General features: G+C 42.0%; 1 protein-coding gene across 1 annotated transcript; it reads right to left on the bottom strand.

The window, feature by feature from the left end:
- Positions 1–619: 619 nt before the first annotated feature.
- Positions 620–3948, bottom strand: LOC147887109 (glycerol-3-phosphate acyltransferase RAM2-like). The gene is made up of 2 exons (XM_087394007.1): positions 2518–3948; positions 620–1936 (listed from the first exon to the last, which is right to left on the bottom strand). The coding sequence occupies exons 1-2, from the start codon at positions 3169–3171 to the stop codon at positions 965–967; spliced, it is 1626 nt and encodes a 541-aa protein (XP_087250133.1). The 5' UTR covers positions 3172–3948; the 3' UTR covers positions 620–964.
- Between the last annotated feature and the right edge of the window lie 14666 nt (positions 3949–18614).

The following is an 18614-nucleotide window of genomic DNA, read 5'->3' as shown; positions in this document are numbered from 1 at the left end:
CACAATTGTCTCTCTCTCTCGAGTCAGTCTCGACGTTAACCGCTGTACAATGCATGGTCCATGGTTTCCACATAACTGTCTCTCTCTCGCGACGTTAACCGCTGTACGATGCATGGTCCATGGTTTTGAAGAAAATTGAAATGCTGCACAAAAAACTGTCGACGTTTAATCGCTGTACATTGCTTGGACCACCCGTTTTTGATGGCAAGTAAACGCCCCGCATGCTGCCCACGGAGGGCAGATCGATTCGCTTAGCTTGAATTAAATGTCGTCCTTGCTGGGCTCTAGCTGGCAGATTGCTAGTGTGGATGCTACGCAAACCATGGGCTATCATCGATACACATCTGCATCGATTGCTCATTGCTCGGATTAGCTGGTCAACTTTGCAGCCTTGCTGCATATGCGACGGCACGCAAAAGACAGGGTGATAACGGTGCGCAAAAGACACAGTGATTGGAACAAGTGACTAATCGAAAAACTGAGAAGCTTTGCTGATGCAGATAACGAATTATAACGATGCTGATTCACTTAATTTGGCGTGATGATTGCGGGAACACGAGAACTAGGAAGACAAATTACAGATTTTTAAACCTTTGCTGATAGCTGAAGAAGCGCAAAGCTTGTTGATTGAATGAAATAAGGAGATGGCAAATAGACTACAACTTCTACAGCTCAGCCTGCAGATGATGCTGCTGCTGAGGGATCTTTGCAACGACAAAATGACACAAGATTGCCTGCAGCGAGAAGCTGATTGGCGCTGCTGTTCAGGAGGATCAAGAAGCCCAAGGTTGGTATGGGATGCTTGCTTGATTGTTTGCTTGCTAACAAGCTAGCTTGTTCTGAAGAACATGAAATTCATGAAACTAGGCTCGAAAGGCGATTGAGATAAATCGCTATCGTGTGACCCTTGTCTGTGCAGCTTTTGAAGAAGACGATGAAGATGAGCAAGGCCGATGGAGGTGACTCAGAACCCGCGTTTGCTGTTGCTGATCATCGATTGAGGGGCAGAGTCGCTGCTGTTATCCTTGCTGTTGATTTTATTGTGCGCCATAGCCGACTTCGGCGTGAATCGCGTATCTTTCACAGTTCCATCGTGCCCTGCAAGAATCGTATACTTGTCTTTGCGAGTAAAATTAGTGCAGGTATATCCTAACGCATCCGCAAGCTGTTTCTGCACTAGCTTTGCCACCTCCACACTCGGCTTCCCTCCAGATACTGTTAGCTCCCTCGGCAATCTATCCAGAAAGATCACCTCATACACAGGCCTCGGATTCATGAGAAAAAAGAACGCATCCAGTGATTTGTATCCCCTCGCTGTCGTTCCGTGGAACCAGTTCATTTCCGCCCTCATCGCCACTGGCACTATGTGCTCTGTTAACTCTGCAAACAACGAGCTAAACCTCAGCAGATATGGCTCACGGCATGTCGTTCCCTCTGGACACACGAACAGATCCTCTTCCTTCTCCAGCAGCTCCCCGATTAGCCTCGCGTCTTCTTCCCTGTCTCTCGTCAAGTAAGCTGTTCTTATGGGCGCTATCATCTCCGAGACCTTGCTTACGCTGTAGGTAAGAGCTCTCACTTTCCGACGAAGCCCCAAGCACAGAAAGGTCGGATCAATCAACGTACGGTGTGTACAAACAAACAAAATGCCTTGTTTGTGGCCCTTCGGGAGAGGGAGAGGTGGCGCTCCTTTCACCCTGACGCAGACTCCTAAGAGAGCTGCGCAGGGAAATCCGAGTTCCATGGGCAGGCACAGAGCCGTAATGATGCGCATCAATGCCAAAGCTAAGCCGATGGGAATCCACAGAAAAACAGCCAGGGTTGACAAGGGAGTAGGCCGCAAAACCAGTCTTCCGTCGTGAAACACGAGAGGGGTGCGATACTTCTCTCGTGGAACTGCATTCACATCCTTGGCTGTTGGAACGATATACGCTTCCTGCCAGTAGCAGATAGCCCGTGAGACAACTTACAAATAACATAGAAATTGCAGCGCCAGGTAGCCTTCACAATGGAAAGGAACTAATTTTACAACAGCGAAATCTGTTCGCTACAGAAGCATGTGATCAGACGTATCCAATGCTAAGAGACGTTCAAGGCTTTTTTTCCAACAGCAAGATGAGTACAATCAAGGATTCCTTTCCAACAGCAAGCTCACAGATCACATCCAAGGCTTTCCTTCCAACAGCAAGATCGCATCCAATGCCAAAAGTAGCATAGGCGCCAACAACGGAAAGGTTGCTGACCCTTATCGGTTAAGCTCGGTTCAAGGTAATCTATACAACAGCAAGATGTCATTCAAGGCTTTCTTTCCAACAGAAAGATCACATTCAAGGCACTCTTTCCAACGCAAGGTCACATGCAAGGCTTTCTTTCCTGCTCAGTAAATCAGTTGGCACTTGGGCAAGCCCTCACTATTAAGCATCTCTACTGGAAAACAAGCCCACTTATCGTTCAGAGGTTAACGAAAGTAGCTATACGTTTAATCATCCTCAAACTTAGAAATGGAATACCACTTACTTTGCACAATGACAGAAAGCGATAAGCTGACTCTCCGTTTCCTAGCCCAATATCTGGAGCCTGATCTCCAGACACTTTCTTCACAGTATCAGCCTTGCCTGTGTCGAGCAGGACGCCAGGGCCAGCTACGAGTCCAGTGCAGTAGCCTGCTGCAGTAACCTGCAATTCCGTGCCAAATACCTCATCTATGCCCACATGTTCCTTCAAAAAATACTCCACCATGACCCTCGGAATGGATGTCACCACATATCTTTTGCTGCACGACGTGAACACTCTGTAAGAATCACTGTGCAAATCCTCTAGGAAGAACTTCGGAAGCACTGCCTTCGACACCCCGGCCACCTCGGAGAACTTCAGCCCAGCTGTGGAGACGAAGACAAGGATCTGTATGGCGAGAGCCTCGTTCAGAAAAACGTGCCAGAGACACCATAAAATCGGAGAGAGCAGCAACAGCAGGAAGGCTCTCAGCAGGCTGCCTGCCTCCAGAGCCAGAAGCAGGTAGTAAGGGAAGGGACTTGAGGATCGCAGCAAGGTTCCCTCCAAGTCCGATACAACGGTCTGTCCGGCTCTATCGAGGGTGTTACAGCTCTGGAGTGCAGCAAAGCGCTGGTGGAGGTGCTCCATGTGGCGGCTATGGACAAGGTTAGGAATCATATCAAAGGAAAGGAGGAAGGAGAGGCAACGGAGAAGGTGAGGAGGAAGAGAGGAGAAGGAACTCGAGGGAGGTGGTGATGGAAGAAACGAGATGGAGGAGATGGATTGCAAGATTGGAGTGCTATATCATCTATGGGATATCTATAGAGGAGACGTGGTAAGCTACTAGAGGATATGCTTTATGAATTCTGTCTGTTTTTTATCATTGCTCTTGCTTATTATATTATATTACTTCAACGAACGTAAGTTACCTAACACTAACTGCTGTCGTTCTCACTCGCTCTCTCTCGATCACGTGCTTTTCAGGTTCTCCTCTCGCTGTTGCTCCTTTTGCCGCCTCACCTGGGCTCAACATACCTCTCTTCTTTATCTCTAGCTACCGCTGTTTTCTGTTTGGCTGACGTTCCTATCACCCAGCTCCAACATAGCTGGCTGGCGAGCTTACTACTCCCACGCCTTGGCTGTTCAGCTTATTTCCCTCGAACTTGGGCCTTAAACACACACACTCTCTCTCTCCACAAGCTTATTACCCTCCCTCCCTCGAACTTGGGGCTTATACACACACACACTCTCTCTCTCTCTCACAGACTCTTTCTCTCCGTACAACTTGTTTTCGCTCGCTGTGACTCGATCTAGGTCTGAACCTCCGGACACGACCGAAGAACTGTTGCTATCTCCAGACCGAAGAACTGCAGCAACAGTAAAGGGTCTTCTCTTCTAATTGACCTCGCAACTGCGCGCGCGCGCGCTCTCTCTCTCTCTTTCTCCTATTTGTGACGTCTCTTTGCTATCGCTACCTGTCTTTACTAGGGACTAGGCAGTGTCTCTCAACCTCTTGGTCTCGAGCTGATGCGAGCGGTGGGTCTAATGGGCCTCTATCTCTCTCTCTCCTCTCTCTGTCTGCGCTTGACTGAGCATTTGTTGAGTGGTGCTTTGATAGAGCATTTGTAGAGTTGAGCATTTGGCGAGCATTTGGCTAACTCTCGTCACGAGGGCAGGCCAATAACAAAACCGGAAAAAGTAAAAAAATAAGAAAAGGTCAATTCTCTTTTTTAAGGAAACTGCCAAGCGCAGAGATTATTCCTTCCTTTCACAAAGATAAGGGAAACCGGAATGGCCGGTTCCTTTCACGCCGCGCCAACCTATCACCTGTCCGTCTAAAACCCCTGTTTTGACCGATTAGGCGGTGGTCGCTGCCACCTGTCAGTCCCCTCTCTAGAAAGTTCAAGCGGTCTCCACACACACAAAACAAGCAACCCCATACCACCTTTTTGGGCTTCCTTAGGGCCTGTTCACGCAGCAGGTTGGTTTGCAAACAGCTTGTCCTTGTCTTGCGATGTTGACAAGCAACCTGGGTTTTTGGTTGGCCCCTACTCCAAAGCAAGGGCTCAAGGAGCAACTTGGTTTTCCTCCAAGGTGAACCCAATTTAAATTTGGCGCTCCACTTGGTTGCAAACCACATGAACAAGCTCTTAACTAGCAAGGTCATCTAAGCACACATGTGCGCGGGAGAGACGACGAGCTCTAGCTCTAATACTGAGAGTATCTTTTTGGGCTTCCTTAACTAGCAAGATCGTCTAAGGGTGTTTTACACACTTGTGCCCGCCCATGTTCATCTGAGGCTCCTTGAATCAGCGATAGAGTCGTTTCAATTCACACACCAATGCCTGCCCACGTGGGAAAATGGGCATCGCCTTACAAACAACGGCTATCACTTGGTAACACGTGATTTGCCCCCAGCACAAGCAGCCACTACATCATAACATCAATTGCCTATAGTTGAAAAACTGATGAGAACAAAATTCCAACCGTTGCCAACCACATAAGCATGGGCAGCAGCCACCCACATCACTCGCTGATAAATGAAAATTGTTGATAGCAAGAATCCAACCTTTGCCAACTAATTGTAAGTCACACAGGTACGCATCTTCAAGCTCTAGCAATAAACAAGGTCCTTATTGTTCTTATACTGTCCGTGGTGTGTAATGACACACTACCCATGGATTTTCTGGCTTGGGTGGGCACTAGGCTATGTGTAACGTCCTAAGAGCACCATCTCGTGTAGGGGAGTCCATCGTCCCAATTTTCAGCCATGTTTATTCATTCCTCCAAATGTAGCTGCCTAAGGCACACATCATCAAACAAACTTAGGACCTCTGTCATTTGCAATATAGAAGAGCCTCCTTAGAAACACGCATTCTGAGTAGTCACACTACCTAGTCCGATGTTAAGATCTGTCAGTTTTAATTTTTTGAAATTCTACGAGCATCTAACACATTGTGTAAGATCTGAAGGGCCCTCAACTATTCTTTTTGCTTAACTTTCGTATCTTTTTTGTTCAAGGAAAGCATGGATCGAGCATAATACTGCCCTAGTATTGGGAACACTTGTTTCTACAACATTCCTCATGCCCACTTCTTACACTCAGCCCTCTACATATCCTAAGGTGTACTCACCTCTTTATATTGCTTAGCCAATACTCAGCTCCTTTTGAAATGTATACTTCAATATACTAAGTCACAATCATTCGGCATAACATGATACAAATTCTCGATGTTAATGGAAGCAATTCGAAGCCTTACAAATATGGTGAAAAAGAAAGGATGGACTCGTAGAACCACTCGTTTTTTGGCATCCCATTTGCGGTAACATATTTCTCATTCATGGGAGTGTGCTCCAAGCTAATAAGGGTGGTTTTCCACCAAGCCATAGTGGTTTAAAGCTTCTTTTAAGACGTTCGCGGCGGTCAACCTAATTTATGACTACTTTGTAAAGATGAATTTGCTTTCCTCTGTAGATTGTGATCCACCAAGCCATAGTGGTTTAAAGCTTCTTTTAAGATGGTTGGGGTCAACCTAATTTATGACTACTTAATGACTACTTTGCAAAGATGAATTTGCTTTCCTCCATAGATTGTGACATCCATTGACAAAGTATGGTCTTACATTTAACCATGCTTCTCAATAGAAATTTGAGGTCTTAACAATCAAGAGAAATGTAGGACACTTGGGTGGAACTAGTGTTACACAAAGACTTAAGATAGGCCATAGGAAACTAATCTATTATAGACTTAAGATAGATCAATAGGAAACTAACCTGTTATACAGTCCCCTAAAGTTGACAAGATATAACCCTTTGGGGCTCACTAGAAGCCCCTAAGTCATTCAAAAAATATATATATACATAATTATAATGTGTCCAACAAGGATGTGTAAAATAAGACATCTCCACTTGTCCATTTGGTTGTATTCTTACTACATACCTTTTAACAAGTTTAATGATATTCAATCATTCATAAGGCCTGTCCAAGATCAAAAAAGTAAACAAAAAGGAATCCATTGAAAATGGTGTGAAGGAAGAGGAGATAAAGGGGAGAGAGAGAGAGAGAGAAGGGGGGGTGTGGGAGAAAAGGTGGAGACTGTGTGTAAGAAGACTTGAGGAGATAAAGAAAAGAAAAGAAGAGAGAGAGAGAGAGAGAGAGAAGGGGGGGTGTGGGAGAAAAGGTGGAGATTGTGTGTAAGAAGACTTGAGGAGATAAAGAAGGGAAGAGAGGAAGAGAGAGAGAGAGAGAGAGAGAGAGAGAGAGAGTCAACCACTTTAAAGTCTGCATTCAAGTCCAATGAAGAAGAGCCAATAGGAAAAATGCACTTCCACAAATTCAAGAAATACCTAATTTCTGCTTTGCCAAAATCTCATCGTTGCTAAGGCTACCCTAAGGGTAGACCAAAAACAAAGTGGCACAGCCATATGGCGCTTTTAATGAAAGGAAGAGTAGATGGATAGTGACAAGACTAAGCTACCTCAACATCTTGACCAACTATAATCTCTCTCTCTCTCTCTCTCTCTCTCTCTCTCTCTCTCTCTCTTGCTATGAAGAACCCACTTAGAGAAACAATAAAATAAAAAACTATATATATATATATTAAACAAAGAATAGGTGCCCAAACACTCCTCAAATAAAAAATCAATTATTTTGGCCGATAATGGGTGGAGAGAGGGATGTAGGTACGACAAGTTTTTTTACAAATTCAATTTCAATAATTATGAATATTAATGAAACCATTGTAAAAATAATAACCCATTTATAAAAATCTTAGTAGTATGTATGCAAAGCATTTACAGATTAATTGACGTCTTGAAGGATGCCAGAGGATTCACTATGTAAAAACCCATATAGCATGTGCCTTTAAGGGATCGATATTAATATCCTTATCTTGCATATCTATTTTATTATAATCCTTCATCAACTTTTTAATTTCTTTTAAAATCCCATTTTTATTAAAAATGTGTAAATTAATGAATTAGAAAACCCCCCTTAACGAATGTGCATGCTGTCTTACATATTTCTTAGTGGAGCCCTTGGGGAAGCAAGATAGCTTCCTTTTTCGAAGGCTAGACGGCTATTCATTCATTCTCAAATCCTATATAGTTTCAAAAATAGCATGAGAATAATAAAGCAAAAGGCATACTCAAAAGGGATGTTAGCTTAGAGTTCACCTCTAGCACAGTAGGACGGTGGGGTATGCCCCATATGAAATGTACATATATAAAAGGTTTGCATACTCCTTTGGAGAAATTTCAAAGAACCAAAACTTGTCAACATCTATATTAAATTCAAATACACCAATCAAAGAGGTAGATACACTCTAGTGTTGGAAAGCTGAAAGGAAAGCAAAGAGTGGACACAAACTCAGAATACTTGCATTACTTGCTTGTAGAATGAAGAAGAGTGAGGTCCTTAAGTAGGCACCTCATACATGCTCACTGACATCACTAATGACCTCAGAGCTCCACAATCATCTCCTCAATCTGCTTCTAGATTCTCTCAATCATCCTATGTGGCTCTCCACCACCTAACTGTGCTTGTGGGCACCTAACTGTGCCTCTAGTACTCACACATAGAAACATAAGGTGTGCCTGAGGCATACACCTTGAGATATCCCAACAAACCCCCCCTCAAGGAAATGCCTCAGGCTATGTCAAGGATACATCTAGTCTCATAGTTTCTCATGCCATCTCATGGTGGTCAAGGATAAATCTATGGCTAGGTTCTCATGCTAGCAAGGGTTCCCTTGGGTGTAAGGTAAACAAAAGGGATACAAAAAGACCTTCCAATGGTTATCTCCCCTGCATGTACATGCACACAATGTCCAGGAGGTACCATGGAGCAAAACATACACATGGCCTACATCATAAGGTGACCAGAGGTGTTTACAAAACACACAAAACACAATAGTTTATTTCATTCATTTTGGAGGACTATCCAGGCTGAGTACCTTGACATAAAAAGAGAGATCTGGAGCATACATAGAGATGTGTTTAAAATGCATAATCTTCAAAGGATGCCTCATCTTGTGGAGGCTCATTAACTGTAAGTAGATTTGCATTTTCTGTCTTTGCTTTGGCTCTGCAAAACTTCTCATTATGGTTGTTCTTGCCACAGTGCTTGCATGGATTAATTTTGAAGCAGTCCTTTGAAAGGTGATTTGTCTTTCCACAGTGATTGCAAGCTTCCAGACTTTTACAGCATAAGCAGTGTCATTGCCTTTCCTAAGCTCCATATGCCTTTCTTCTTCTTGGAGAGCAGAGATAATACCTTCAAGATTAGGATTAGGAAGATTTTTCAAAGTGCTAACAATGTGATCATAATCTTCAGGCATACTCTTAAGTAACAATGCCATAGCATCATCTGGAGTAATAGGAGAGTTGATAGAAGCTAATTGAGTCATAAGACTCTGCAAATAGTTGACATGAGCTGCTAAAGTAGTACCACTAGCCATCTTCAATTCAAAGAAAGAGATTTTAAGTGATAGTTTAGAGATGTGAGAGCTAGCACCAAAAATCATGTCAAACTTCTGCCAAGCTTCCGAAGGAGACTCCAAGTCAGAGATATGGTGAATATAATCATCTCCTAAAGCAAGAGCAATGATACCATATGCTTTTTCTTCTCTAGCTGGATCCCTTGCCGGTCGTGTCGGAGTTGAGGATTCTCCAGCATTGGAGGCCGTAGAAGAAGCGGTAGGAGTCGGTTTGACAAGTCCCCATAAGTTCTCCCTCATCAATGCAAATTTCACCTTCATCTACCATGTGTGAAAGCCCTTTCCATTGAACTTCTCTAGATTCAATAGGGTAGCCATGAGAGGGTCTAACCCAGATATTGGGCAGTGTCTATCTCTCTTACAAGGCAAAAAAATAACTGAAAGACTTCCAAAATATGAGCACTTGATATAGCAAAGACTAGTGACCAATATTCAATCAATGATGCTTCTTCTTACATGCTTCATAGAAGTGGCTAAAATGAATACTTTCCAATCAAAACCAGGTCTAGCAATTCAAAACAAAACTGAAGCCACACTTGTACTGAAGTTATTGAAAGATTCAAAAAACCAGAAATGCTAGAGTAGCATTTTATGTACCATCATCTTTAAAAACTTGTCCAAAACTGTCAAAACCAAAAGGCTGAACTTGGAGGGCTTGTAGCTCACTCTTCAAAGCGAGGAAAAGAGGGCTTTCTGAAGCAAAAGAAAGCTCATATACCAGAGAGGGTCCAGCACAGAGGTTGGACGAAATGGTGCGCACTTTTGCCCGAGAGAGTTGCTACAGTCTGAAACTGAGTTTTGACGATTTCTCCCTCGTTACTGAACCAAATGACCTGAAAAATGGCTCAAAATCTTTGTCTTGAGGTCGCCCATCTACTCCTAAGAGGGCTCAGGCAATGGCGGAGCAGGAAGGGAGTATTGAGCAACAGAAGAAATTCGCTATTTGGAGAATGGCAGTCACCACAGACGTTTTTTTTCAATTGCTTGCAGGTGGAAGTTCGCCCATACTAGAGGAGTTTCCATCTCAGAGGGTTTGGGCAATGGTCGTTTGTAGGTGGAGAACCAAGCTCTCAAAGATTTTGGGAAGAAAGAGGAAAATGGAGAAGAAGAAGATGAAGAAGAAGATGATGATGTGGCAGAAATGGGCTCAAGGGGGATCAAAGGGCTCTGATACCATGTTGGAAAGCTGAAAGGAAAGCAAAGAGTGGACACAAACTCAGAATACTTGCATTACTTGCTTGTAGAATGAAGAAGAGTGAGGTCCTTAAGTAGGCACCTCATACATGCTCACTGACATCACTGATGACCTCAGAGCTCCACAATCATCTCCTCAATCTGCTCCTAGATTCTCTCAATCATCCTATGTGGCTCTCCACCACCTAACTGTGCTTGTGGGCACCTAACTGTGCCTCTAGCACTCACGCATAGAAACATAAGGTGTGCCTGAGGCATACACCTTGAGATATCCCAACATCTAGTAGTCTTCAATTTAGATAATCACAAACACTAGCCTCTCATAATACTTATTACTAAAGTATGCCATGAAGACAAAGCCTGTAGGAAATCTAAACTTGAATATTGAAGATGCAAAATGATTGGGCCTTGAGACACTTGATCCATTAAAGTTGAAGATGATTGCCATGTACGTGCTATTCAAGCCGAGGCGACATTGACATGTTTACCCACTATTCATCGCAGCGAGGCTGTATACTCAGTCGACTCCTCACTGCGTGAGCTTCGACAAAGGTACTTGCGAAACTACTGTGTCACAACAATCCATCCTATCGATACATATTGTGGGCATCCAAGCATACTAGAGCAGCTCACGTTTTATGAATATTGGAAATCATTCACTCTCCATATGGAAACCAAATGGAGAAAGACAAAATGAACCACTTCCAAAGTTGCACTTATACAACCATATGCTAAAAGTACCACACAATCAAAAGTTTGGTCAAAGCACATATAATCCTTTTTTTCCCCCCATGGTTAGCATTCTTTTCCAGTTGAATTTTTGAAACACCAACAGTGTTAAAAGAAAATCCAAATCCTTCAAAAATCAAGTATTGACCTTCTATTTACTCAAGAGAAATCTTGCAATAACTAGAGCAAGCTATAAGTAGTTCAAAAAGGCATGCAACAACTATTAGATCAATAGCAATATTAAATACTTAGAGTGAGCTCCTAATAGGTCAAAAAAACATGCAAGAACTACAAAGCATGCAACAACTATTAAGTCAATGGGTCATTGTTTGCCTGGGTGTAGCCATTTTTGGTGAGGTTCAGGGAATTTTTTGTATATAGGTATCTTGCATGACCCATAGCTCAACGGAATTCAGCAAACTTTTTCTTCAAGTTGCAATACACATTCCAAACTTGAACATGACACCAAAAAATTATGGAATAAGGATTTGGAATAAGACCATTAAAGCATTACAAGTGCTATGTTGCATGTAAAGCATGCATCGTGAAGACTATAGGATATAGCAATTTATTCAAAAACATCAAAATTTTGTTTAGTACATACATGCAACCAAGTAATCATTCAAAAGTACACTACGTGAGCTTCTCTCAACCCAAGGACACACCTAAATGAGAACATTACGCATGAGTGATGCACACCCATTTGACGGCACGCTCCGTAACTTTTTTTTGATTTGTTGAAAACCAAAACGGATTGAAAATTTGGAATCAAAACTAGTGGTACTCCTACATGATGGTCTTAAAACATTGATAGCTGTTGGTATTGGTATCTAGATTCACTCTAAAATGGAAGAAGTTGAAAATGTTCAATTTGTGCATGTGCAAAGATCTTTTAATAAATCCAACACTGTTTACAATTTTGAATTGTTTCTTTTTCCATGCACTTGCTTGCTATATGGCTCATAAGCATGCCAAAGGTCATTGCATTTCATAATACACAACATAAAACCTGATAGTGTGTCTTTTCCCTATTTGTGTTTTGAAACATTTTAGGCCATATTGCACTTGTTTGGGATATTCACTTTTTTTGACGTGAATCTTCGGAGGGGGAAAACCAGCGATTGAAAATTTTGTTACCCCCGTGAATTTTGAATTTTTACACCTTTCGCCCGTCAAATTTTGGAAGATGAAGTACTTGCAACTTGCCCCCACCCTGCAACTCGCATGCACCTCGATGTGACCTTGTTCTGCCTTTGGTTTTGCATTGTCGTCTTTCGAGTAAGTTGTCTTCTATTCTTTACTCGCCTCACAAGCTAGCTTCTCTCTGTTTTGGTTTGGCATTGTCCTCTTTTATTGATCGTCACCATGGCAACATGTAGCTCGCCATTGGTTGCAAGAGAAGCAGATGGAGGGCACAAGGAACTAATTGCGGGTCGAGGAAAGAAGTGACATGGTATCGAAATGGCAACAGAAAACACTTTTGCAACGTTTGCAAAGGGAGAAACAACGAGAATAAAGAAGGCTCCTTGCAGAGTAACAACAGGAAGTAGTTTGCAGATGCATGCATTCGACCATTGCCATCAAAGCAAAGAACACGAGTGTGATGTCACGATTGGTGGTAGCATTCAAGGAAGTAGCATCAGGCCATTCAGGTGAATACCAGTCTCGAGTCTTCACAAGCTTGAGCCTATGACAACCCTACCAACACCTTAGGAGATGCATGTAGAGCAGAAGCAATGCTCGATCATCCTGATCTGAGTAGCCTATGGGCTTCAATAGAACGCGAGAAAAGGAGAGACAACCTAAGTGCGTAAGTCATTGCAATAGTGGTGATGTTCTGGCATGAAACTACTAGAGTTTCTCCAAATAACAAGGACATCTGTAGAAAGCAGACAGGATGCAAGATGTTTGACGAGCACATCATACACATGCTTGATACAACACAGGTCAATGGTTGCCTAAACCATCCCGGTGGTTGTTTGTGATTGAGCTTTGGGATAGTTTACTTGTTTCATTTCTTGATGCAATGCAAGTTAGTGGTTGCCTAAACCAGCTCGGTGGTTGTTTGTGATTGAGATTTGGGATAGTTGAGTAGGTTGGCTTGGACTTAATGTGATTGTCCTAAACCAGCCCGGTGGTTGGAATATCATGCAACCGTGGCTGGTTCAACTCAGCATGCAACCGTGGTTGATTTAGCTCAAATACTAGTTATGTGATTGTCCTGAACCATTGTGGTTGAACAGAAAGTAACAATAACATATTTTGCAATAGAACAATAATATATTGTTATTTTACTAAACCAGCCCGGTGGTTGAAACGTTATGCAACCGTGGTTGGTTCAACTCAAACACCTGTGTGGTTGAACAAACATTAGTTGTTGACTAGTTTGGTGGTTGAAATCATTGTGTTTCTTAGTACTTAAATTAGTTAAATTTAATTTTCTACTATTCGGGTCATATACCACTTAATTTCTAGATTGGGATGGCTTGGACTTAATGTGATTGTGATTGCCAGCCCGATGCTATTTCAAGTCAATCATCAGCATTTGATTGAAATTATGGTTGAGCAGAAATAAAGAAATGAAAACCAATATATTGTTATTTTCTAATTGTGACTGTCACGGTAAACCAACCCAGTAATGGAAATAGTGACTGTCCTAAATCAGCCCGTTGGTTGAAATTGTGATTGTCCTAAACCAACATGGTGGTTGAAATTGTTTTGTTTTGCTAGTACCTTATTATATGTGACTGTATTAAACCAGCCCGGGGGTTGAAAATATTATGTTTTCCCGTAGGTTGATTAGTTTAATTCGACCGCGTTTTTGCACATACTGTATTTTGTTCCTCAAAGTAGTGCAAAAAGGGGGCCTACATATTACATCAGGAGACGGATTGTACCTCACTTTTATGGATCAGAGTCTTGACATTTCAATTTGGCAGAGGAGCTTTGAGCATTGGAAGCCTTGGTACGTGTCACGAAATTCAAAGACAAGAATGTTTGTTGTTGCCAATTTGCCAAAAACACATAGGCTTTGACCTGTGCATGCAAGTTCTGAATGACTTGAGATCTGGTCGTATTGGAGCATTGCTCCATGGGGATCGATGCCCATGTCTTCCCAATGAATCTGTAGTCTATAGGCCACCTAGATCCTCATCATGTGTCACAAGAAAGGCCATCTGGATTTTCATCATGTGTCACAAGAAAGGCCACTTGGATCCTCATCATGTGTCCCAAACAACCACCGTGCTTGTTTTTTTAAATCCCAAAAAATAGATTAACCCCACGCTTGTTTTTAGTATATCCCAAACAACCATCGTGCTTGTTTTTAGTCATCTAAGCGCATGTCATGGGATCCAATTGCATTTTCCTTGGTCGCACATAAGGAAAATAACTCCCAAAAAAAGCCTGGCTCTCTTTAACTATTGTCAGATTTCAACCACCGAGCTGGTGAAATATTATAAAATGCATTTGTTTATGGCGTCCACTTTAGGCTAGTTCTCTTTAACTATTGTCAAATTTCAACGATCGAGCTGACCACAAATCCACGGGTGACCACCACAAATCCTAAACTAATGAATTTCATGCCATTCATCTTGTAATAATAGAAGCAAACCACTGTGTTGGTGGCAATTAATTTATCCTAGTGTGCAACCAACCATTGTGCGAGCAACCACTTATAATAACCACTTATCTTGCACTACCGCCTTGCTATCCTAAGATGGATCGTATTAGTGGAAAGTGCTATACTAAAACAATCCCTTTAGGCTGGTTCTCTTTATCTATTTTCAAAATTTAGCCACCAAGTTGGTGACCACATATCCTAAATGAATTGCAAGCTATAGAATCGTACTACTGTATTATTGGAAAATGTCCATCAAATTATAGAAACCAACTCAGGGAAACAATTTTCAAATTATAAAGTCCAATTCAGTGAAGCATTCATAAGAAAAAGAACCTTCGAAGCCAACTAAATGCAACATTTTCAAATTATAAAGTCCAGCTGAGTGAACTAGTCATATCTAAGGACAATTTGCCCTTTAGGAAGGCAAGATTACAGAGGGCATTAAAGGAAGCAATAGGAAAGGTTGTAGCATAGCATATTAATGCATTGCTCCAAAGGTTGCACCTCTTGCATATTCAGGATTGTATTATATTGTTGTGCTCGTGCCTCATCTTGGAGCCATTTTCTGTGGCTCGAGCAAAGAGGTTATTTTTGGCCTGCTTTTGATGGCAGTTTTTGCTGCATATTAATGCATTGCTCCAAAGGTTGTACCTCTTGCATATTCAGTATTGCATTATAGTGTTGTGCTCGTGCCTCATCTTGGAGCCATTTTCTGTGGCTAGAGCAAAGAGGTTATTTTTGGCCTGCCTTTGATGGCGGTTTTTGCTTCTGAAGCACTCCGTATTAATACCATGTTGTGGAGACTTGACTTTTACAAAAGTATTATTAGTGTTTAGGGAATGTAGTAATCCATTGCTTGGAGCTACTCTTGCATACAAGAACACAATGGATTAATACACTACTCCAAACTCATCTCACACATGTGAGTTTCTAGCAACAAATAGTGATCAGACAAACAACATACTTTCAAACTTCATCCAACATAGTCGAGGTATCACACAAGATAGCATATTTTTACAATTGCTTTCATGCTCGTTGTTGCGATAGCAACATGTTTTTAAAACAACGTTCTCTATCTCTCTCTAGTTCAAAGTGATGGGTTTGTTTCTTAGGCATGGATTGTTTTTTGCTATCGTTGGGTTTAAATCTTTGAATCATGGTCAAGAAGAGGGTTTTGAAACTTGGCCAAAAGGATAAGCCCCCTCTTGCCACTCTTGCAAGGGCACAAAGGTGAAAAAGAGAGTGCCCCCTGGTTCTTAAAGTGGACAATGTTGCTATTCAGGATATAGATGAAGAGGTTGAGTGGTCTCTTCCCCAAGCGGTTGAGGAGATAGATGTGGATTTTGCAAAAATGGAGGTGGAGATGGAAAGAGGAGGTGATGTAATTGGTAGATGCAAACTCCTTGTCTTTGATGAGTGTCCACAAATACCATTGTGTAGGGTGATTCCATATGCCCGTGTACATGCATGTCTGAGGTCTAATGTGGCAACACTTTAAAGTTCTTTTCAATATGAAGGTTACTTACCTAAAAAATGGGCTTTCGTTGTTTCTCTTTGGACTTCAAATGGAGAGGAAACAGAAGTCACAATTGAATCATGGACACCATTGTGGAGGGAATTTGAAGGTGAGTTTAAAAAAGAGCTTGCAAGTAAAAAAGAGTGGTAGTTTATGTATAACAAGATGTTTTATGTCTGTGGGAGGGAAATCATCATACCATAGCATGGATGATGGGGTCTCAAATGGGTTACAGTAGGTATGTTCAATTGCTATGCAAACCATTTTTGGTGTTGGATATTGACCGTTCATATTTACTTGGATGGTTCTTGTAAAGATTATAGCTTGTGTTCAGAAAGCATGTGAGGAGAGAATTGGCCAAGACAAGCGTATAAATCATTTCTCCTTTTGATGGGATGTTTGTTATTTAAAATTAATCATAATTATATAATTTTCCTTACTATAAGAAAAGGTTATCTTGTCATATATAATTTTCATTACTACTATAAGAAAAGGTTATATTGTCATATTTGTGATATTGTATATCACAAAATTGATGATGATTGTGAAAGAGATCATTACTTATATCTTTTATCATCCATCACCTTTGGATGCCACAATGTTTCGTGGAGACAATTTCTTTGAGAATTGCGCTATTGGAGATTATATTGCCATGAGATTGGACTTCATTGGTGGGAAGAAGAATGTTGCTTACACATAGGCTCATGAGTTTTTCTTGGAAGTGGCTCAAACATACATACATTATAGGAGGTTCGGCAAGAAGGTGAAGTGGGCTACAAAAGTTTGCATTGCTTGACTTTCCCACTAGCTTTGAGATTTGTGGATGTTGGCATCCCACACACTCATAGAGGATCACATGAAGTATGGCATAACTTTGGTTGCAATAGTAATCTTGGGTGATGATGATAGGTGGTTGGTCTTGATTTGTCTATTAGCAGGTAATCTTTCCTTTGAATTTAATTCCATTTAAGACTTGGAGCATGGATTCTCTTTGACATTGTGGGTATTTTTAATGATTTGTCTATGCAGGGCCATGTCTTACATGGATGGAATGATATGTTCATGCGTAAGGATTGGAGGTGGTGTTGGTGCTCGAAAAGCTTCCATGAGGGTGATGAGTATGCTATTGAACCTCTCAAAATCCCTTAGGTAACGATCGGTAGGATAGCAAGTCGGCAGGATAGAGTTATGGCAACGACCCATGGGGATAGGGCTAAAGCAACAACCGGCAGGATAGCCTTATGGCACCTAGTCAACACAAGTTTGACTAGTGGGATAGAGCTATGGCAACGACTCATGGGGATAGCAAGTCGGTGGGATAGTGTTGAGATATCGAGCTCCACTCGTGATATGCTAGGGTGACCGTTGTGCATTTATGTGACCGACTTGTTAGCTGCAGATGTGGTTGGTACACCGCCCATAAATAATAGCTGGATGACAGCTATCTTTATGTACTCTAGTTAGTGGCTCAGTTAGTATGCCACCTAGGTTAGCTAAGTTTGGTTTGAGACCCACATATAGAGTTCACCTATTCCTTTTGTACTAAGGGAGAGTTCTTTTGGCTTTCACAACTAAGAAGAGGAAAACTGTTTTTAGCCTCCACCTTTGTGTGTATTCCCTCATTGTGTATGTGAGAAACCTGCAAGTGAGACTCCTTACTTCTCTCCCACTCTCTTCACATGGTATTAGAGCTTGGTTCATGGTAAGGAGCTCAAGAGATCAAACCAAGTTCGCAGTGTCTTGGTAAGAGGATCAGCGCTGCTTTCCTTTTTCGAGTTTGGGAGCAAATCTCTGTAGGTAGCACAGTCGGAAAGTGCAAGAGTGCAGTGTCTTAGATTGGGCCGCCCTTCGCGGTGTGGCGAGAGGGTAGTATATGTTGCGGGACTCGGCGAATCCCTCGATGACATTATTTTTTTGATTCGAGGCCATTTCGGGGCCCGTTTTGGTGGCGGAAGTTTTCCACAAGCACTAAAAAAAGTGCCTTGTTTTTGTTGTGCGACCATTGTTCTGCAGGTTAGTGAAAGTTATCACCAAAATTGCATCGTATGCCTGTGCGCAGAGATATTGGGAGTGACAGAATCATTTTTATTGCATGTTGATGCGAAATCGTCACTAGGAAGTGATTGTGTGGTCAAATACCACTTTCGTCAGTTTTGCAGATTTGCCCTTGTGAGGTAGAAGTGTTTTTTGCAGTGACAGAATATTTTTGCAGTGTTTTGTAATGGCATCTGATGCTCTTTCACAGATAGTCACTGAAAAGCTTGACAAGAACAACTTCCAAGCATGGAAGTTTAGAATGATGAATTTCCTTAAGGGAAAAGGCTATTGGGAGTTCAATACTGGAGTTGAACAAGAACCAGTTATTCCTAATGTTCCCAATCAACAGGAGTTGCAGGAATTTAAAGGATGGCATGAGAGAGCCAGAAAAGTTATGTATTGGCTGTCTATTAGTATTTTAGATTCTATGATTGTGCATATTCAGGATGCAAGCACGCCGAAGGAGGTGTGGGATACTTTGACAAAAATGCACAGCACAAATACACAAGCCAGGAAAATGCAGCTC

The sequence above is a fragment of the Dipteris shenzhenensis genome, chromosome 23, assembly GCF_047967505.1.
Source record: "Dipteris shenzhenensis isolate YYH24624 ecotype China chromosome 23, Dip_SZ_1.0, whole genome shotgun sequence".
Taxonomy (NCBI): Eukaryota; Viridiplantae; Streptophyta; class Polypodiopsida; order Gleicheniales; family Dipteridaceae; genus Dipteris; species Dipteris shenzhenensis.
Note: the sequence above shows the minus strand (reverse complement) of the source record. Positions and strands in the feature narration are given on the sequence as shown.

Coding starts and splice junctions, on each gene's coding strand:
- LOC147887109 (XM_087394007.1), bottom strand. CDS start 3,171: ATGATTCCTAACCTTGTCCATAGCCGCCACATGGAGCACCTCCACCAG. Junction 1,937..2,517: donor GCTTTCTGTCATTGTGCAAA/GTAAGTGGTATT, acceptor TGCTACTGGCAG/GAAGCGTATATCGTTCCAAC.